General features: G+C 40.6%; 1 protein-coding gene across 8 annotated transcripts in view; it reads left to right on the top strand.

Moving 5' to 3' along the window:
• NAV1 (neuron navigator 1) overlaps nucleotides 1–22,428 on the top strand; it is a 526,544-nt gene that overhangs the window by 75,271 nt on the left and 428,845 nt on the right. For 4 of the 8 annotated variants that reach the window (XM_056557725.1, XM_056557724.1, XM_056557727.1 and 1 more), the window contains exon 4: nucleotides 4,868–4,911. In XM_056557725.1, the coding sequence (XP_056413700.1) occupies nucleotides 4,868–4,911 (44 nt within the window). Of the gene's footprint in view, nucleotides 1–4,867; nucleotides 4,917–22,428 lie in introns of all 8 variants that reach the window. The other 4 variants (XM_056557730.1, XM_056557732.1, XM_056557729.1 and 1 more) reach the window with 1 other exon arrangement.

Here is a 22,428-nt window from a genome sequence, read left to right on the forward strand (position 1 = left end):
GGAGTTGTAGTTATACAACAGCTGAAGGTACACTTTTCCATAGAAAAAATGTGCCTCCAGCTGTTGCAAAACCATAAGTCCCAGCATGCCCATAAGGGAATGCTGGGAGTTGTGGGGGTCTGCCTCCTGCTGCTGCATAATTACAGCTCCCAGCATGCCCTTTTTGCATGCTGGGAGCTGTTGCTAAGCAACAGCAGGAGGCTGTCACTCACCTCCTGCTGCTGCTCCGTCGCAGGACATTCCCTCGCCGCGGCCGTCGCTCCTGGGGCCCCGATCCCAACAGGGACGCTGGGGATCGGAGTCCCCAGCACCCGGGGTCGTCTTCCCGCACCCCATCACGTCCTCCGGAAGAGGGGCGGTGCGGGAGTGACACCCGCAGCAGGCGCCCTGATTGGTCGACCGGTAATCCGGCCGACGAATCAGGGCGATCGTGAGGTGGCACCAGTGCCACCTCACCCCTGCAGGCTCTGGCTGTTCGGGGCCGTCAGAGACGGCCCCGATCAGCCAGTAATTCCGGGTCACCGGGTCACTTGAGACCCGATTGACCCGGAATCGCCACAGATCGCTGGACTGAATTGTCCAGCGATCTGCGGCCATCGTCGACATGGGGGGGCATAATGACCCCCCTGGGCGATATGCCGGGATGCCTGCTAAACGATTTCAGCAGGCATCCGGCTCCGGTCCCCAACCGGCTAGCGGTGGGGACCGGAATTCCCATGGGCGTATGGATACGCCCTGCGTCCTTAAGGACTCGGAATGCAGGGCGTATCCATACGCCCTGCGTCCTTAAGAGGTTAATGCTTTGATAGATTGAGTCTTGATTCTTCTGCAGGTAGAATGAAATCTCACAATATCCTAAAACTATAATCTCAATATCGAGATATTATTTATTTAATTAATTTATTTGCCAATCTAAATTATATAATTCCATCCACATTTTCCCAATTAGACTTAATTAAATGGAATACCATTTTTTGTGTCTCTTACCAAAACTTTATAAGAACCTTACTTCTGCTCTGAGGAACACTGAACGGTCCATCTCATCGTCAGGGACAGCCATTGGGTCGGTACATTGTAATCAGTCTGGCATCTGGGATCTCACATGGCTTCCATGGCTTCCATCTTGTGGACCTCTTTCAGTGGAAGATCTCTTTGTCTGTCCTTTTCAGCCTATAGTCTACAGTTCAGACTACAGCTCACAGTACAGAGTTCAGTTCAGACTTCAGTATCAGCCTTCAGTATTCAGTGTCCCTAACATCTGGTTTACCAGACTTTTTAATTAGTTAGACACACCCTCCTAAATTGGAATTCCCCAATGAATGTAGGTTGGGCGTGTACATATGGTAATGACTATGACATCACTATACTACCCAGAATGCATTGAGCATATCACCCATAATGCCTTTCCTGTGGTGTAATGTCATCTACCCATCCACTAGGGGTTGCTATTGCATAAGCAATTAGCATCATTACCATTAAGGGTTAACTTGTCAATAATTGGTCTTAAACCAACATTCCACACTTGAAATATGGAGCACTAGATTGTCAAACAGGAATTACTTTTGACATCTATAAGTAATCAAACTCTGGATTCTCATAGACATAGAGTCTCCAATTAGACATCCTGAATTTATTGGATAGATAAGACATACAATGTAAGATTCTCCAACACAGATGTGTGAATGTTTATGTCCAGTCAAATGGGTAATTAACTGTTAAACAGAATAACATTCACAAAGTCTTAGGAATATTCCACTAGTCGTTCTCTCACCCCCCTTTACTTGGGTGAATTTTAGTAGTGATGTCTAGAGAGTGTAACCAGACCCCTTATCAGTCCCTTATCTCAAACACCATAAATAAGGTATGTAGACATCTCTACTCCCCGATTGGAATTTATACAGAGAAGGACTTTAGAATTATTGTGGTCTTATATAGAACATACACAAAATGGCCGACATTATGCTCTTAAGCTATGAGACATATTAAACATAGTGATTAATTTTTTTGGGTGTCCAAAATGCATGACAGTCCAGAGGTAGGACCACTCCACCCTGTCAAAAGCCTTAACAGCATCCAGTGACAGGATGGAGCGGTCCCCCTCTCTCATCTGCAGGTTCCCGAATAGTCTTCTCACATTATCTGCCGTAGTTCTTTCACTCATAAATCCAGATTGGTCTTTTGATATTAATAAGGGCTTTATCGTTGCCAATCTCAACGCTAAAACCTTTGCCAATATCTTCGTATCTGTATTCAGCAGCGAGATTGGCCTATACGCGTCTGGCTCGCATTCATCTTTTCCACGTTTAAGAATTAGCGTTATTACTATTTCCTTCATTGAGGGGGGCAGTGTTCCTCTTTTTAGAATATCTTTAAATAATTTCACTAACCTAGGGACTTAAACACTCGCATACTTTTTATACAGCTCGAATGGTATCCCATCCGGGCCTCTGGGAGGCCATCGTATGTTTAAATTATCGTATGTCGGGGCCATCGTAGGTTGGGTGGTCTCTGTATACATACACACACACACATATATATATATATATATATATATATATATATATACACATACATATATATTGAGAGCTTGAGAAAGGCCAGGTGAGCTGGCAGAAACATTGCTATGACACTTCTTTGGAAAATTTAATAAATGTCACCTTTTTTTTTTTTTTTATAAGTGTGCTGCGGATTCATCTACTTTTTACAACATATGGACCCTTGACCCAGGTCTGGCTCTGCGTGCACCTTTCACTGTCTTTTGGATGAGCTGCTTTTTCTCTCTCTCTCTCTCTCTCTCTCTCTCTCTCTCTCTCTCTCTCTCTCTCTCTAATCTCTATACACATATATATGTGAAACTTCCCTTTTGGGGAGTAGTCTGGCTTGGCATAAAATCCCGATCAGCTTTTTATATTCCTTAACAGGAGCTAAGCTGATACCAGTGAACATTACCTGAAAAAGTTATGTAATGAGCTGCTTTGCATATTCCCCTACCCAGAATGCCCGCGGAGTGCTTAATGGCCTTCTAAAGCTCCGTTACACCAGGAGTGGTGACCTCACCCTGAGGTAAATACTCACCCTCTTTAGGTGCTCTCAGGCCTCTTACCCTAGCCAAGCCAGATCACCCTGCTCTGTACTGACGAGTGGCAAAAACCACGAAACAGCTGTCTGCAGATGGGTAGAAACTTCCCTTTTGGGGAGTAGTCTGGCTTGGCATAAAATCCCGATCAGCTTTTTATATTCCTTAACAGGAGCTAAGCTGATACCAGGGAACATTACCTGAAAAGATGTGTGTGTGTGTGTGTGTGTGTATATATATATAATATGTGTATATGTATAGATATACATACACACACACAGTGGGGTAAAAAAAAGTATTTAGTCAGCCACCAATGGTGCAAGTTCTCCCACTTAAAAAAGATAAGAGGCCTGTCATTTTCATCATAGGTATACCTCAACTATGAGAGAAATTAGAAAAAGAATCCATAAAATCACATTGTCTGATTGTTAAAGAATTTATTTTCAAATAATGGTGGAAAATAATTATTTGGTCAATAACAAAAGTTCCGTAAAACGCTGTAACATCTATCCAACACGAAATTCACACCTTAGGAACACGAGTTTCAGAAATAGAGAACAGAGTGGAGGAGCAAGCACAGGCCCAAAATGCGGTAGCCAGCTCAGTGGAGAAATTAAAAGGGGAAATGGACTAGCTTAAAATAAAAGTAGCCGATATGGAGGACAGAACAAGGAGAAATAACTTGCGGATTAGAGGGGTCCCGGAGTCAGTAAAACAGGAACAATTGGGTCCATTTCTAAAAGAATACTTTATTAGTTTGGTGCCACAACTTACCGATCTGGAAATGACATTAGATAGAGTGCACCGACTCCCAAAACCTAAACACCTTTCCTCATCAGTCCCTAGTGACACTATACTATGGCTGCACTTTTATCACACCAAAGAAAAAATCCTCCAAGCTGCTAGAAATCCCTCCTTACAACTACCTGAGCAATTTAAGTCTCTCCATATTTATGCTGATCTATCCGTCACAACGATGCTTAGACAAAGAGAATTTTCCTAGGGGACTCAAATTCTCCGTGGGAATGGCATCTTATACAAATGGGGATTCCCAGCGAAAGTCATAGTTCCCCATAAGGGGGAAAAAATGTGGCATCAACCCCGCAGGAGCTACTAAACTTATGTCACAAATGGGACTTGGGGCCACTAAAGATCCCCTCGCAATACGTGTCAACCGAATGGTCTACGATTCCGGCTAAAGGGAAAAAAAAACATTTACACGACTCCAAACAAATAAACATTAATAGGAACTAAAATAGTTTTTTCTGCATGAGAAAAGAGAAACAAAGTCATTGGTGATGCTAACCCATTCATGTTGAACTTATAACCTATGCAGGCTAAATGAAAGAAACCATTCCTTTTTTTTTTTTTTTTTTTTTTGAGGTTATACCATTAAGCTGGTTTAGTCATTTAAGACAGAATTGGGAAATACCCGATTGCCCCCTGTCAGGACAGGATAGAGAAATATCTATGTCCAGAGCTTTTCTTTTCTTCTTTTTTCTTTTTTTTTTTCTTTTCGTTTTTTTTTTTCTTGTATGGATGTATAAGAGAAAAAAAGTAAAGAATTTTTTATGTGCACAATCAATTAATGAATTTCTAGTATTTTTTAGGCGACTGCTGGCAAAATGGATATCTTATTCCTCCAAACTGGCAATGTTTTTTTAGGATGGGAAAGTCTAGGAGTGAAAGAAATGCTCTTGACCAAGTGTTTAACTTTTTTCTCTCTCTTTGACATACTTTTCTTTATATATATCATGCCCTTCAATCATTTGTTTTTCTACTTAATCATAGGTCCTCTACGAGACAACTACAATGATTTGAACATTACCTTATCAGTACGGTTGGTATATGAACCTACACCCACACAATCCATAGCAGATTTCCCCCCTTCTTGTGCAACTACAATTATCAAACGAGGTAGATACTCGCAAGCTATGACATTAAAAATATTATCTCAAAATATAAATGGCTTAAACTCTCCATACAAACGATCATTACTAGATAAAGAAATAAAAATACAAAATGCGGATATTTGTGGTATCCAAGAAACTCACTTAAACCAACGGGATATTCATAGACTTAAAATTAAGGGCTACAGCAATGTCATATCCTCACCAGCGATGCACAAGAGGGGTGGAGTCTCCATTCTGATCAGAAATACAATCAATTTTATTTTACAGCAGCAAATTTTAGACAAAGAGGGACGCTATGTAGTAGTAATCTGTTTAATTAATAACATTCAATATTCCATGGTAACAACATACAGCCCAAATATGAAGCAGCACAGATTTATTGTAAAACTATAAAAAAAAAAATAGACAGTATCAAGAGAGGGACCCTAATATTGATGGGCGATTTCAATACGTCTTTATGGCCAACAATGGACTCAACAGCCACTACACCCACTACACCCACTATAGAACCAACTCCCTGTGTAAAAACACTAACCTCATACAATCTGTACGACCCATGGAGGGTAAAGCAGCCAGGTGAACGTGACTTCACATTCTTCTCTACATGTCATGGAACCTATTCTAGAATAGATTTTTTCTTAATTGAGCACTCCAACTTACAGCTAGGGGAATCAACAAAGATACACCCATTTTCATGGTCAGACCATGCCCCCATAACATTAAACCTTAGAGAACAAATACCTCGCCGATATGACTCTATCTGGCGTATTAATGAATTGGTACTTCACCACCCCACTTACAAACCTCCCACTGCCGATAACCTCAAAAACTATTTCATTGATAACGATAATGGTCAAGTGTCGGATAATATACTGTGGTGTGCCCATAAGGAATATATACGGGGTCATTTTATCAAACAAGCATCACACTATAAAAAAACAAACACCCAGGTGCTCCTAGACACACAACAACAACTAGCAAACTTACATAATCTAAACAAAAGAAAATACGATAGAGAAATATCTAATGAAATATCTAAACTAACAGCCAAACTCCACTCCCTTCAACTTGATAAATTTGAATTTGCACTGCGGAGAAAAAAGCTAGGACAATACTGGCATGGTAATCGCCCAGGAGCATATTTAGCCAAACAAATAAAGACTGAACAGAATAGAACGCAAATTCATTTTATCATTAATAAAATCGGAGATAAAATAACTGACTTAAAAGGAATCGCAAATGAGTTTGCCGATTATTATAGCACCCTTTATAATCTTAAATAAGACCTAGCAACTCCCCAACCAAAGAGTAGTGAAATCACTGACTTTCTAGACAAATTGAAGTTACCTAGAATCTCTAGTGACACCCTAGAGGCCCTTTCAACCCCAATAAAAACAGAAGAAAGTCTATCAGCCATTAAATCACTAAAACCAAATAAATCTCCGGGTCCTGATGAACTATCCAATTCATATTATAAACTTTACGGCTCATTACTAGCACCATCTTTGGCCAAAGTATATAACTATAACATGGTAAGAGGGGAATTCCCACCTGAAATGCTTAATGCATTAGTAATAGCAATTCCAAAACCCGGAAAAAACCCAGACACGCCGAGTAACTTTAGGCCCATAGTATTACTAAACTCGGACTTAAAGATCTACGCATCCATTCTGGCCACTAGGTTAAATTATATTTTACCCCTTTTAATAAATAATGACCAGATGGGCTTTTTTAGGGCCCGACAAGCCACAGACGGAACCCGCCGATTTATAGATATTATATTATATGGAACACCGGCGAACGCCTTCTCTGCTCCTTACATTGGATGCGTAGAAGGCGTTCGACCGGGCTCACTTGGGATATATCTCTCTCAGGTTCTTACTAAATTCGGTTTGGGGGAGAACTTTGGCAAAGGAGTTATGGCCCTATACCCCAACCCGTCAGCTAAGGTTTACATCTTGGGGGTGTTGTCAAAAAATTTCTGTATAACAAATGGCACACGTCAGGGGTGCCCGCTCTCGCCCTTGATATTCGCACTGATCATTGAACCCCTTGCAGAAAGCATACGGTCCTCTGGCGAAATTTCCGGGGTTCAGATAGGCACAAAGGAGCATCGAGTTGGACTATTTGCCGATGACATAATTTTGTCTTTAACATCACCAACTAAATGCCTGGGTGGAGTAACAAAAATCCTAAATAAATTTCGCAGCCTGAGCTACTACAAAATCAACCATTCAAAATCCCTTATATTAAACATAGGAGAACCATAAAAAAAAACTTCAGGAAATGTTCCCTTATAATTGGACAGACGGCCAAATCCCTTACTTGGGAATAACCTTAACATCACCCATATCAAAACTAAGTCAGACCAATCTCACCACTTTGAATACAACAATTCTACAAGACATTGCAACATTTTCAAAGGTTCCCAACTCATGGATAGGCCATATATCAATTACAAAAATGACTCTGCTGCCAAAAATCCTCTATTACTTTAGAAACCTGCCAATCCCAATTTCAAAACAAAAAATATGAGCAATACAGCAACTCCTTATGCAATTTATTTGGAAAAAACAGAAATCTAGAATATCAAAGAAATTACTTACACTTCCAATTAATAGAGGAGGAATACTCCGGTATTACCAAGCCTGCATAACAGATCAAATAAAACCACTATGGAATAATGATATATGGAAGACAAAAAAAGAGAACACGGAGCGCCTCATAGAATATTATCCTTCGTTAAAAAACAGCTATATGGTGTATATAAACAGGGTGCTCATCTGTATAGGTTGTGGGTTAGCCACAACACTATTATACATTAATCAATCCCTCTCCGGGGAGAAAGCCAGGAACATGCAGCACGGAGACTATGACCAGGTTGGACTAGACATATGCCCACCCGTGGTATGTAGACAAGGAAAAAAGTAAAAAAAGGGTTCCAGTTGCGCAATAAGTCCCCTTAAGTGCTATGAATGCACTAGTCAATCATGTAGAGTAAAAAAGCTACATTTATTAGTCCATAACAAGCGCTTTCGGAGTCTGAACAACTCCTTCTTCAGGTTCAAAGACTATGATACACAAAGCTCTAAATACAGAAAATATACAAATACACATTCATAAAACAGCGGAAATAAAAACAATTAGTGTGCACCTTAATCACGGCATTCACATGTGTTGCGGCATCCGCATGCATCCACAGTTCGCCGGAAGTGTATTAGGGACGGAGGAACTACGGAAGTTACATCACTACTCACTCATAGCAAAGATTGACATGATTCTCAAAATACCTTAAAAAGTATATGGATCCGCATAACAGTAGTGTCTCATTATATTCGTACTACTATATTTAGAATATACAAAAAAACAAAATAATTGTCGTTTCACCGGAAATGACGCCAGCCTCACTTATGGCAGCGTCATCAAATAGCAACAACAGAACCAATAGCAGCTAGGGATGTCCGCACTGGGCGGATGTGAGGTCGCCGGTGACCCCCGACAGCGTCCCAGCAATCGCACAGAACAGACATGACGCAGATAGAAAGCTGCCGGTAGCCACCAGACGGCGTCATAGCAACCACACAAGGCGGTTGTCACAAAGATATGACGTCGCTGGTAACCACCCAACGGCGTCCTAGTAACGATGTAATGCCACAATGATGTTTCCGGCGAACCGCAGGCAACATCAACCACAATAAACAGATCAAATGTAGCACAGTGACCACCAGGGACACTTGTATTGTAAATTATTGGGCCTGAATATATGTATGAATGAGTGGGCATTTCACCAGTATTGTCCTCTATACCAAGGCACAAAAATGCAAATATATAGATAGGGAAGCGCTAAATAAAGGAATTTAAAAATAAAACCTCTATGAGGTAACATATATCTAAAAAGAAAACATTAAATATGATTGTTATAAGGGGGTCATATCAATATCTAAGTGTTAATATACACACATATATATATATATATATATATATATATATATATAAGAGAAAACCTATGCATAGAACATACACCCCCCCCACCCCCCGCGCTCATGTGACTAAATGGAGTCCCCCTTGTATTAGGTGGGATAATAACAATATCAAAAATTTGATTCTATCAATTCACTTAGTCCCAGTGGCATGAGTGTATTAAGCTTAAAAATCCAATAATTTTCGCGCTTCCTCAACTGTTCAAACACTATGGAGATAACTCCGTTGTACATTGGAACGATGTTGGTTAACTGCAACCCTTAAGTTTTGCGTGGTCCGTCCAACGTATTGTAAATAACAACTGCACTCTAATAGATAAATCACAAAAGATGAACTGCAGTTCAAAAATTGATTAATTTTATAAACTTCCCCTGTATTGGGATTGGAAAAGGTTTTTCTATTATGGCAGATGTTCGTGCAACACTTGCATCTGGTAGATCCGCATCTGAAAGATCCCGAAGGGAGCTTACCCAAAATTTCGGGTCTAGTTTTGAGAGGATTTTTTAGGTCACTAGGTGCTACAATACTCTTGATGGTCTTGGCCCTCCTGTAGATGATCCTAGGTTTGGATGGTAAAGCATCTTTGAGGAAAGGGTCATTGCACAGTATATTCCAGTGTTTAGTAAGTACATTTAAGATGGATTTATGGGCTATATTATATGTAGTAGTAAAACAGCAACTAAATTCATTGGTATTTTTTTGAATACTAGCAACTGGATTATTTATCTTTTCTACATTTTTAGAAACCACACAATCTAGTTGGGATAGATTTCTCACTTTTTCTTGTGCATGTTGTATTATTTTACCAGGATAGACCTTTTCTCTGAAGCGTTCTTTCATGACTTTACTCTGATCATCAAAATCTTTAACAGAAGTGCAATTCCACCTTAATTGGCGGAATTGTCCATAAGGGACATTTGTTTTCCATTTCCTATGGTGAGCACTTTTATAATTTAATAAACTATTAGTGTCTATTGTTTTAAAATAAGTTTTGGTAATACTTTTGTTACCTTCTGAGAATAAGATAAGATCTAGATACTCCATATTTTCCTTTTTAATACTGTGTGTGAAGTTTAGCCCCCAATCATTACGATTAAGGAACTCCAAGTATTCTTCCAAAGCAGTGGTCGTTCCATCCCAGATGAAAATTAAATCATCGATGTAACGTCTAAAAAATTTGATATTTGTAGTCCAAGGATGGTCGGACAAAATAAATTGGGTCTCAAAATCACCCATATATATATTTGCAAAGATCTCAAAATAAAATCTTTTTGTGCAGTAGGCATTTCTGGGTCTAGTTTGAGGGCTTTGTCCACCGACATGATTCCTTTTTGATGGGGGATATTGCTATACAATGCAGCTACGTCCATTGTCACCCAATAATATGACGGCTGCCATGACAGTAGATGTAATGATTGTATTAAACTAGAGGTGTCTTTCAGATACGAAGGTAAAGCAACCACATACTTTTGCAACTGGATGTCTAGGTATTGTGATAGATTGGCTGTTAAGCTATTCACACCAGCAATGATGGGACGTCCAGGGGGGTTCACACAGTTCTTGTGGACCTTGGGTAGGTGGTAATATAATGGCATCACTGGATTTTTTACTTTCAAATAATCTCTCTCTTTCCTAGTGAGGATGCCTTCCGTGTATGCATCATCTATCAGAACTATATATTCAGCCGTGTACTTGTTCGAAGGGTCCTCATTTAGTACCTCATAATATTCTTGATCTGACAGAATGCGTAATGCCTCTGATATATAATCTTTCCTATTCATGATTACAACACCTCCCCCTTTATCAGCATATAATCCCTTTATCAGCATATAAACCCTCCATAATTATTAAGAATGCTGATAAAGGGGGAGGTGTTGTAATCATGAATAGGGAAGATTATATATTATAGAAATTACGCATTCTGTCAGATCAAGAATATTATGAGGTACTAAATGAGGACCCTTCGAACAAGTACACGGCTAAATATATAGTTCTGATAGATGATGCATACACGGAAGGTATCCTCACTAGGAAAGAGAGAGATTATTTGAAAGCAAAAAATCCAGTGATGCCATTATATTACCACCTACCCAAGGTCCACAAGAACTGTGTGAACCCCCCTAGATGTCCCATCATTGCTGGTGTGAATAGCTTAACAGACAATCTATCACAATACCTAGACATCCAGTTGCAAAAGTATGTGGTTGCTTTACCTTCGTATCTGAAAGATACTTCTAGTTTAATACAATCATTACATCTACTGTCATGGCAGTCGTCATATTGTTGGGTGACAATGGACGTAGCTGCATTGTATACCAATATCCCTCATCAAAAAGGAATCATGTCGGTGGACAAAGCCCTCAAACTAGACCCAGAAATGCCTACTGCACAAAAAGATTTTATTTTGAGATCTTTGCAAATATATATATGGGTGATTTTGAGACCCAATTTATTTTGTCCGACCATCCTTGGACTACAAATATCAAATTTTTTAGATGTTACATCGACGATTTAATTTTCATCTGGGATAGAACGACCACTGCTTTGGAAGAATACTTGGAGTTCCTTAATCGTAATGATTGGGGGCTAAACTTCACACACAGTATTAAAAAGGAAAATATGGAGTATCTAGATCTTATCTTATTCTCAGAAGGTAATAAAATTGTTACCAAAACTTATTTTAAAACAGTAGACACGAATAGTTTATTAAATTATAAAAGTGCTCACCATAGGAAATGGAAAACAAATGTCCCTTATGGACAGTTCTGCCGATTAAGGCGGAATTGCACTTCTGTTAAAGATTTTGATGAGCAGAGTAAAGTCATGAGAGAACGCTTAAGAGAAAAGGGCTAAACCCTGGTAAAATAATACAACATGCACAAGAAAAAGTGAGAAATCTATCCAAACTAGATTGTGTGGTTTCTAAAAATGTAGAAAAGATAAATAATCCAGTTGCTAGTATTCAAAAAAATACCAATGAATTTAGTTGCTGTTTTACTACTACATATAATATAGCCCATAAATCCATCTTAAATGTACTTACTAAACACTGGAATATACTGTGCAATGACCCTTTCCTCAAAGATGCTTTACCCTCCAAACCTAGGATCATCTTCAGGAGGGCCAAGACCATCAAGAGTATTGTAGCATCTAGTGACCTAAAAAATCCTCTCAAAACTAGACCCGAAGTTTTGGATAAGCTCCCTTCGGGATCTTTCAGATGCGGATCTACCAGATGCAAGTGTTGCACAAACATCTGCCATAATAGAAAAACCTTTTCCAATCCCAATACAGGGGAAGTTTATAAAATTAATCAATTTTTGAACTGCGGTTCATCTTTTGTGATTTATCTATTACAGTGCAGTTGTTCTTTACAAATACGTTGGACGGACCACGCAAAACTTAAGGGTTAGAGTTAACCAACATCGTTCCAATGTACAACGGAGTTATCTCCATAGTGTTTCACGTCATGCTACACTCTGTCATAACAATAATTTTAAAGATTTTAGAGTCCCTCCCCTTGAAATGATTTCTTATGATGCTAAAAATAGATTTGAACAGTTGAGGAAGCGCGAAAATTATTGGATTTTTAAGCTTGATACACTCATGCCACTGGGACTAAATGAATTGATAGAATCTAATTTTTGATATTGTTATTATTCCACCTAATACAAGGGGGACTTGATTTAGTCACCTTTACGCAGAGTGGGGGGGGGGGGGGGGTGTATGTTCTATGCATAGGTTTTCTCTTATATATATATATATATATATATGTGTGTATGTTAACACTTAGATATTGATATGACCCCCTTTTAACAATCATATTTAATGTTTTCTTTTTAGATATATGTTACCTCATAGAGGTTTTATTTAAAATTCCTTTATTTAGCGCTTCCCCATCTATATATTTGCATTTTTGTGCCTTGGTATAGAGGACAATACTGGTGAAATGCCCACTCATTCATTCATATATTCAGGCCCAATAATTTACAATATAAGTGTCGCTGGTAATCACTGTGCAACATTTGATCTGTTTATTGTGGTTGATGTTGCCTGCGGTTCGCCGGAAACATCATTGTGGCATTACATCGTTACTAGGATGCTGTTGGGTGGTTACCAGCGACTTCATATCTTTGTGACAACCACCTTGTGTGGTTGCTATGACGCCGTCTGGTGGCTACCAGCGGCTTTCTATCTGCGTCATGTCTGCTCTGTGCGGTTGCCGGGACGCTGTCGGGGGTCACCGGCGACGTCACATCCGCCCAGTGCGGACATCCCTAGCTGCTATTGGTTCCGTTGTTGCTATTTGATGACGCTGCCATAAGTGAGGCTGGCGTCATTTCTGGTGAAACGACGAATAATTATTTTGTTTTTTTATATATTTTAAATATAGTAGTGCGAATATAATGAGACACTACTGTTATGCGGATCCATATACTTTTTAAGGTATTTTAAGAATCATGTCAATCTTTGCTATGAGTGAGTAGTGATGTAACTTCCGTAGTTCCTTCTTCCCTAGTACACTTCCGGCGAACTGTGGATGCATGCGGACGCCGCAGCACATGTGAATGCCGTGATTAAGGTGCGCACTAATTGTTTTTATTTCCGCTGTTTTATAAATGTGTATTTGTATATATTCTGTATTTAGAGCTTTGTGTATCATAGTCTTTGAACCTGAAGAACGAGATGTTCAGACTCCGAAAGCGCTTGTTATGGACTAATAAATGTAGCTTTTTTACTCTACATGACTGACTAGTGCATTCATAGCACTTAAGGGGACTTATTGCGCAACTGGAGCCCTTTTTTTTACTTTTTCCTTGTCCATGGAATAATGATTACACAAAAAATGGGTAGATATAGAAACAAATATTATTCAAACAAAATCATCGTATATTACACTTTGGTCAACACGAATAACAAAACTAAATATACCACAGTACTGCCCAACAGTTAGGGCAACTTTTGGGATCTGGACCCTGCCTGAGATCAATGGGAGGGTGCTGCCATTGGGTTGGAAGGATATGCCCCTGTAGGTACCTCAATTCTTAATTCCTAATATGGACTTAGCCATCTGGCTCCAACAGGGCATTAAGTCCCTTGCAGATCTCACAGATGAGAGCGGATTCTTACCATTTACATAAATTTCTGTTCCATTTACATCAAGTTTCAGTTATCTAAAAAGGAGTTCTATAAATATCTTCAGTTAAGACATTTCTTTACAACAATACAACTCCCAAAAATCCAGAACAAATCATTATATACCTGCTACTTTGCAAATATAAATCTGCACAGGGGGGGTATATCCAGGGCATATCAATCCCTCCTCCCGGACACCTCTCTACCTGACTGCTGCCACAGGTGGGAAGAGGACTTGAATAAAACCTTTTCCAATGACGAATGGACTTACTCTTTCACTTTGGGTAGCACAATCTCACATAATGCTGCACATTTAGAAACAAATAGGAAAATCTTATATAGATGGTACCTAACCCCAGACAAACTAGCACGATTTACCCCTGCCCTTTCAAACTTATGTTGGCGTTGTAACAAAGACATAGGTACCATGATTCATATATGGTGGCTTTGTAAAAAAATCCAATCGTTTTGGCAAAAAGTTTACATCACAATATGCAAAATAGTGGGATACCCCTTCCCGTGGGGACCAGAGGTAGCGTTACTCCACCTGGGTCTAGAAAACAGTAACATTTCTGATGTGAGTATAGGGGTAAATTTTTTGACAGTGGCAAAAACAGAAGTGGCAAAAAACTTGAAAAATACAGAAGTCCCAAATATCCAATCCATAATTAACAAAACCCATTATAGTTACACAATGGAATTACATATAGACTCGCTTAACAACCAATTATCAAGATTTACTTTAACATGGGCAAAGTGGCTTGAATTTAGAACTTAAAACACAACTTTTTATAATTTTTTTCCCTGTCTTCCCCTACCGCCAGCGGTCGCCAAAAAACTACAAATTAAAAAATGTAAATTAAAAATTCAAAAATTTAAAATAAAAATTTTAAAATTTACTGGACACCCTAACTTAGGCAATTTTCTTTCCTTTCCTTCTGTACGTGTGAAGAAGAGACTGTGTGTTGTGTATTATGTACTATAATATTGTAGTAAATCCTTTGAAAATAAAGAGTAAAAAAAAAAAATAACAAAAGTTAGTTGTTTCACAACCAATGTGCCTCCAGCTGTTGCATAACTACAACTCCCAGCATGTATGATTTGTCAGTGCATGCTGGGAGTTGTAGTTTTGCAACAGCTGGAGGTTTGAGATGCGGCAAATGTTCTGCTGCAGCTCAAACTCCCAGCGAGAAACTCACTGTAAACCCGACCATGTGAATGTACCCTAAAAACACTACACTACTCTATACCTACACAAAATAAAAAGTAAAACACTACATATAGACATACCCCTACACAGTCCCCCCACCAATAAAAAATAAAAAAATGTATTGTACTGCAGTGTTTCCAAAACGGAGCCTCCAGCTATTGAAAAACAACAACTCACAGTATTGCCGGACAGCCACTGACTGTCCAGGCATGCTGGGGGTTTTGAAACAGCTGGAGACACCCCGTTTGGGAAACACTGCTGTAGGGTATTTTTGTGGCGGATTCAAATCCCCAATTTAGGCCTCAAATGCGCATGGTGCTCTCTCACTTCGGAGCCCTGTCGTATTTCAAGGAAACAGTTTAGGGCCACATATGGGGTATCTCCGTACTCGAGAGAGATTGCATTGCAAATTTTGGGGGGCTTTCTCCTTTTACCCCTTATGAAAAGGTAAAGTTTGAGTCTACACCAGCATGTTAGTAAACAAGAGAAGAGAATGCATATATAGATCAAAAATTATCTTTATTAAATACAAAAAGCATTAAAAAGCCCACAAGGGGTAAAAAGGATAGAAAATACAATGATATAAATAGTCAGAATGGACCAGACAAAAAGGTGGTGCCAAGAACACAGGAAAAATTCACATATGATAAAGTGCAAGGCATGTTATGAACAATCCCTAATAATTGGAACTAAGCCCATAATACACACTACAATACAATATAGTAAACACTCCATAGATGTAAAAGAATATAAATACCAAGTTGTATACAAAAAAGTGTAAAGCCACAGTGGGACGAAGTATACCTGGATAGCCACACACTCAACCAAACGTTTCGCTACTGCTTCATCCGGTTCCCCTGTGGTGCCAGAACAGTGGACCCCTCCACATGTGACCCCATTTTGGAAACTACACCCCTCATGTATTGTAATAAGGGGTACAGTGAGCATTTACACCCCACAGGTGTCTGACAGATTTTTGGAACAGTGGTCAATGAAAATGAAAAATTGTATTTTTCATTTGCACAGCCCAAAGATCTGTCAAATGCCAGTGGGGTGTAAATGTTCACTGTGCCCCTTATTAAATTCTGTGAGGGGTGTAGTTTCCAAAATGGGGTCACATGTGGGCGGGGGGGTCCACTGTTCTGGCACCACGGGGGGCTTTGTAAACACACATGGCCTCCCACTTCTATTCCAAACAAATTCTCTCACCAAAAGCTCAATGGCGCTCCTTCTCTTCTGAGCATTGTAGTTCGCCCGCAGAGCACTGTACATCCACATATGGGGTATTACCATACTCAGAATAAATGGGGTTACAAACTTTGTGAGACTTTTTCTCCAATTACCCCTTGTGAAAATGAAAAATTTGGGGTAAAACCAGCATTTTAGTGAAAAAAATAAAATTTTTCATTTTCACGTCCAAGCGGAAATTTGTCAAGAACCTGTGGGGTGTTAAAGGGGTATTCCAGTAAAAAACTTTTTTTTATATATATCAACTGGTTCCAGAAAGTTAAACAGATTTGTAAATTACTTCTTTTAAAAAAATCTTAATCCTTTCAGTATTTATGAGCTTCTGAAGTTAAGGTTGTACTTTTCTGACTAAGTAATCTCTGATGACACTTGTCTCGAGAAATGCCCAGTTTAGAAGCAAATTCCCATAGCAAACCTCTTCTAAACTGGGCGGTTCCCGAGACACGTGTCATAAGAGATTACTTACACAGAAAAGAACGACCTAAACTTCAGAAGCTCATAAGCACTGAAAGGATTAAGATTTTTTAATAGAAGTAATTTACAAATCTGTTTTACTTTCTGGAGCCAGTTGATATATTAAAAAAAATAAGTTTTTTCCTGGATAACCCCTTTAACCCCTTCCCGACCTATGACATACCTGTACGTCATGGGTGGCAAGGTGTTCCCGACCCATGACATACAGGTACGTCATGAACATTTTTGCCGCTACTCGCGGCATCCCGCAGCGCCCGGAAAGATGGTGGCTATCACTGATAGCCAGCCATCTTACCATGCGACCACGGGGGGTTTCATCCCCCACCCCCCCCCCCAGCGATCACTGCTATCAGCTGGTCAAATCTGACTAGCTGATAGCAGCGTTTCGCTATGAGAATACTTAGCAGTGCGGTGTGTGAGTCCGGATCACGGGGATCAGGTCACACACCACTCTGCTAAGTGTCCCTGACCCGTCCCCCGGCGTCACTTACCCGTCCGAGCGGTGTCCCGAGCGGTCCCGGCGCGAGCGACGTCCTCCATGCGGTCCCGGCGGCGCTGCGTCCCGGAGGTGAGCTTCTGGCAGCAGTGCGGCATCTTCATTGGCAGCAGTGAGATCTCACTGCTGCCTCTGGGAGTTTCAAAACTGCAACTCCCAGCATGCCCAGACAGCCTTTGGCTTTCTGGGCATGCTGGGAGTTGTAGTTTTGCAACATCTGGAGGTCCTCAGTTTGGAGACCACTGTATAATGGTCTCCAATCTGTGCTCTTCCAGATGTTGCAAAACTACAAATCTCAGCATGCTCAGTCTGTCCAGGCATGCTGGGAGTTGTAGTTCTCTAACATCTGGAAGAGCACAGATTGGAGACGATTATACAGTGGTCTCCAAACTGTGGACCTCCAGATGTTGCAAAACTACAACTCCCAGCATGCCCAGACTGCCCAGGCATGCTGGAAGTTGTAGTTCGGCAATATCTGAAGTATCAGATGTTGCCGAACTACAACTTCCAGCATGCCTGGGCAGTCTGGGCATGCTGGGAGTAGTAGTTTTGCAACAACTGGAGGCACACTAGTTGGGAAACATTGTCCGTTTCCTACCTCAGTGCCTCCAGCTGCTGCAATTGTTGCAAAACTTTAACTCCCAGCATGCATTGACAGACCATGCATGCTGGGAGTTGTAGTTTTGCAACAGCTGGAGGCGCACTGGTTTGGAAACACTAAGTTTGGTTGCAAAACACTTGAAAGTTTATTACTTAACTTAGTGTTTCCAAACCAGTGTTCCTCCAGCTGTTGCAAAACTACAACTCCCAGCATGCACGGACACCCAAAGGGCATGCTCGGAGTTTGCAACAGCTGGATGTTTGCCCCCTCCCCCCAATGGGAATGTACAGGGTACACTCACATGGGCGGAGGTTTACAGTGAGTGCTGCAAGTTTGAGATGGCGCAAATTTTGCGCTGCAGCTCAAACTTCCAGCGGCAAACTTGCTGTGAACCTCTGCCCATGTGACTGTACCCTAAAAACACTATACTACACTTACACCAACCTAAAATAAAAAGTAAAAAACACTACATATACACCTATCCCTACACAGCCCCCCCTCCCCAAAAAAATTAAAAACGTCTGGTACGCTACTGTTTCCAAAACGGAGCCTCCAGCTGTTGCAAAATAATAACTCCCAGTATTGCCGGACAGCCATTGACTGTCCAGGCATGCTGGGAGTTTTGCAACAGCTGGAGGCACCCTGTTTGGGAATCATTGGCATAGAGTACCCCTATGTCCACCCCTATGCAATCCCTAATTCAGGCCTCAAATGCGCATGGCGCTCTCTCACTTTGGAGCCCTGTCGTATTTCAGGGCAACAGTTTTGGGACACACATGGGCTATCGCCGTAATCGGGAGAAATTGCCTTACAAATTTTGGGGGGCTTTTTCTTCTTTAACCCCTTATGAAAAGGTGAAGTTGGGGTCTACACCAGCATGTTAGTGTAAAAAAATAAATTTTTTACACTGACATGCTGGTGTTGCCCTATACTTTTCATTTTCACAAGAGGTGAAAGGGAAAAAAGACCTCTAAATTTTGTAATGCAATTTCTCCCGACTACGGAGATACCCCATATGTGGGCGCAAAGTGCTCTGGGGGCGCACAACAAGGCCCAGAAGGGAGAGTGCACCATGTACATTTGAGGCGATTTGCACAGGGGTGGCTGATTGTTACAGCAGTTCTGACAAACGCAAAACAATAAATATCCATATGTGACCCCATTTTGGAAACTACACCCCTCACGGAATGTAATAAGGGGTGCAGTGAGCATTTACACCCCACTGGTGTATGACAGATTTTTGGAACAGTGGTCTGTGAAAATGAAAAATAAATTTTTTGATTTGCACAGTCCACTGTTTCAAATATCTGTCAAACGCTAGTGGGGTGTAAATGCTCACTGCACCCCTTATTAAATTCCATGAGGGGTATAGTTTCCAAAATGGGGTCACATGTGGGGGGGGTCCACTGTTCTGGCACCATAGGGGCTTCCTAAATGGGACATGCCCCCCAAAAACCCTTTCAGAAAAACTCACTCTCCAAAATCCCATTGTCGCTCCTTCCCTTCTGAGCCCTCTACTGCGCCCGCCGAACACTTTACATACGTATATGAGGTATTTCCTTACTCGAGAGAAATTGGGTTACAAATTTTAGGGTGATTCCTCTCCTTTTACCCCTTGTAAAAAGTCAAAAATTGGGTCTACAAAAAAATGCGAGTGTAAAAAATGAAGATTTAGAATTTTCTCCTTCACTTTGCTGCTATTCCTGTGAAACACCTAAAGGGTTAAAACACTTACTGAATGTCATTTTGAATACTTTGGGGGGTGCAGTTTTTATAATGGGGTCATTTATGGGGTATTTCTAATATGAAGACGCTTAAAATCCACTTCCAACCTGAACTGGGCCCTGAAAAATTACGATTTTGAAAATCTTGAGAAAAATTGGAAAATTGCTGCGGAACTTTGAAGCCCTCTGGTGTCTTCCAAAAGAGCAAACACAAAGTAGACATATTGTATATGTGAATCAATATGTAATATATTTGGAATATCCATTTTCCTTTCAAGCAGAGACTTTCAAAGTTAGAAAAATGCTAAATTTTCAAAATTTTCATGAAATTTTTAGATTTTTTTACCAAGAAAGGATGCAAATATCAGTGAAATTTTACCAATAACATAAAGTAGAATATGTCACGAAAAAACTATCTCGGAATCAGAATGATAAGTAAAAGCATTCCAGAGTTATTAATGTTTAAAGTGACAGTGGTCAGATTTTCAAAAAATGCCCAGGTCATGAAGGTGAAAATGGGCTGGGTCATGAAGGGGTTAAGGCTCACTGTACTCCTTGTTATGTTCCTTGAGGGGTGTAGTTTCCAAAATAGTATGCCATGTGTTTTTTATTTTATTTGCTGTTCTGGCACCATAGGGGCCATGGTCACCACCCATCTTGAAAAGTTTCCCCCCTCACATATACTTATGTGCCACAAACAGGAAGTTAATATCACCAACCATTCCCATTTTATTAAAGGGGTAGTCCAGTGGTGAAAAACGTATCCCCTATCCTAAGGATAGGGGATAAGTTTGAGATCGCGGGGGGTCCGACCGCTGGGACCCCCTGCGATCTCTCTGTACGGGGCCCCGGCTCTCGGCCCAGATAGCGGGTGTCGACCCCCGCACGAGGCGGCGGCTGACACGCCCCCTCAATACATCTCTATGGCAGAGCCGGAGATTGCCGAAGGCAGCGCTTCGGCTCTGCCATAGAGTTGTATTGAGGGGGCGTGTCGGCCGCCGCCTCGTGCGGAGGTCGACACGCCCCCTTCCCCCGGGCTGTCGGGGCTCCGTACAGGAGATCGCAGGGGGCCCCAGCGGTCGGACCCCCCGCGATCTGCAACTTATCCCCTATCCTTAGGATAGGGGATAAGTTGCTCACCACTGAGTCACCACTGGACTACTCCTTTAAGGTGTATCCTTATAAATGGCCCACCCTGTACATATATGAGGTATTTCCTTACTCAAGAAAAATTGGATTACAAATTTTGGGGGGGCTTTTTCTCCTTTTACAAACTGGAACATGTGAGTGTAAAAAAAATGAAGATTTTTAATTTTCTCCTTTACCTTGCTGCTATTCCTGTGAAACACCTAAAGGGTTAACAAACTTTCTGAATGTCATTTTGAATACTTGGGGGGGGGGGGGGGGGCTGCAGTTTTTATAATGGGGTCATTTATGGGGTATTTCTAATATGAAGACCCTTCAAATCCACTTCAAAACTGAACCTGAAAAGTTCCGATTTTAAAAATTTTGTGAAAAAGTGGAAAATTGCTGCTAAACTTTGAAGCCCTCTGATGTCTTCCAAAAGTAAAAACATGTCAACTTTATGATGCAAATATAAAGTAGACATATTGTATATGTGAATCGATATATAATTTATCTGGAATATCCATTTTCCTTACAAGCAGAGAGTTTCAAAGTTAGAAAATGCAGGACAGAGGAGACTCTTAACCCCTTAACGACCAAGGACGTATATTTACGCGGTACCCCGTGTCCTATCGGGTCGGTCCTGGCATGTATCTGAAACCGGGGCTAATAGCGCGCATCAGTGATCGCGGTGCCGGGCGCTATTAATCCTTTAAAACGAAAGTAAAAGCTTCCCGGCTGCTCAGTTGGGCTTATCGGGACCACCGCAGTGAAAATGCGGTGTCCCAATCAGCTAGGATGCGAGCGGAGGTCCTCTTACCTTCCTCCGGTGCGTCCCTTCGGCGATTGATTGCTCCAAGCCTGAGATGCGGGCTTGAGCAATCGACCACCGATAACACTGATCAATGCAAAGCTATGGCTTTGCAGTGAAGTGTAAAAGATCAGTGTGTGCAGTGTTATAGCCCCCTATGGGAGCTATAACACTGCAAAAAAAAGTTTAAAAAAAAAGTTAATAAATGTCATTTAACCCTTTTCATAATAAAAGTTCAAATCACCCCCCTTTTCCCATAAAAAAAACATGTAAATAAAAATAAATATAAACATATGTGGTATCGCCGCGTGCGAAAATGTCCGAAGTATAAAAATATATAATTCATTAAACCGCACGGTCAATGGCATACACGAAAAAAAAATTCCAAAGTCCAAAATAACCTATTTTTGGTCACTTTTTATATCATGAAACAATGAATAAAACGTGATCAAAAAGTCAGATCAATACAAAAATGGTGTTGCTAAAAACTTCAGATCACGGCGCAAAATATTAGCCCTCATACCGCCCCATATGCGGTAAAATAAAAAAGGTATAGGGTTCAGAAGATGACAATTTTAAACGTATAAATTTTCCTGCATTTTTTTCAGAAGTAATACAAAATCAAACCTATAT

Source organism: Hyla sarda, chromosome 2 (assembly GCF_029499605.1).
Source record: "Hyla sarda isolate aHylSar1 chromosome 2, aHylSar1.hap1, whole genome shotgun sequence".
Lineage (NCBI taxonomy): Eukaryota > Metazoa > Chordata > Amphibia > Anura > Hylidae > Hyla > Hyla sarda.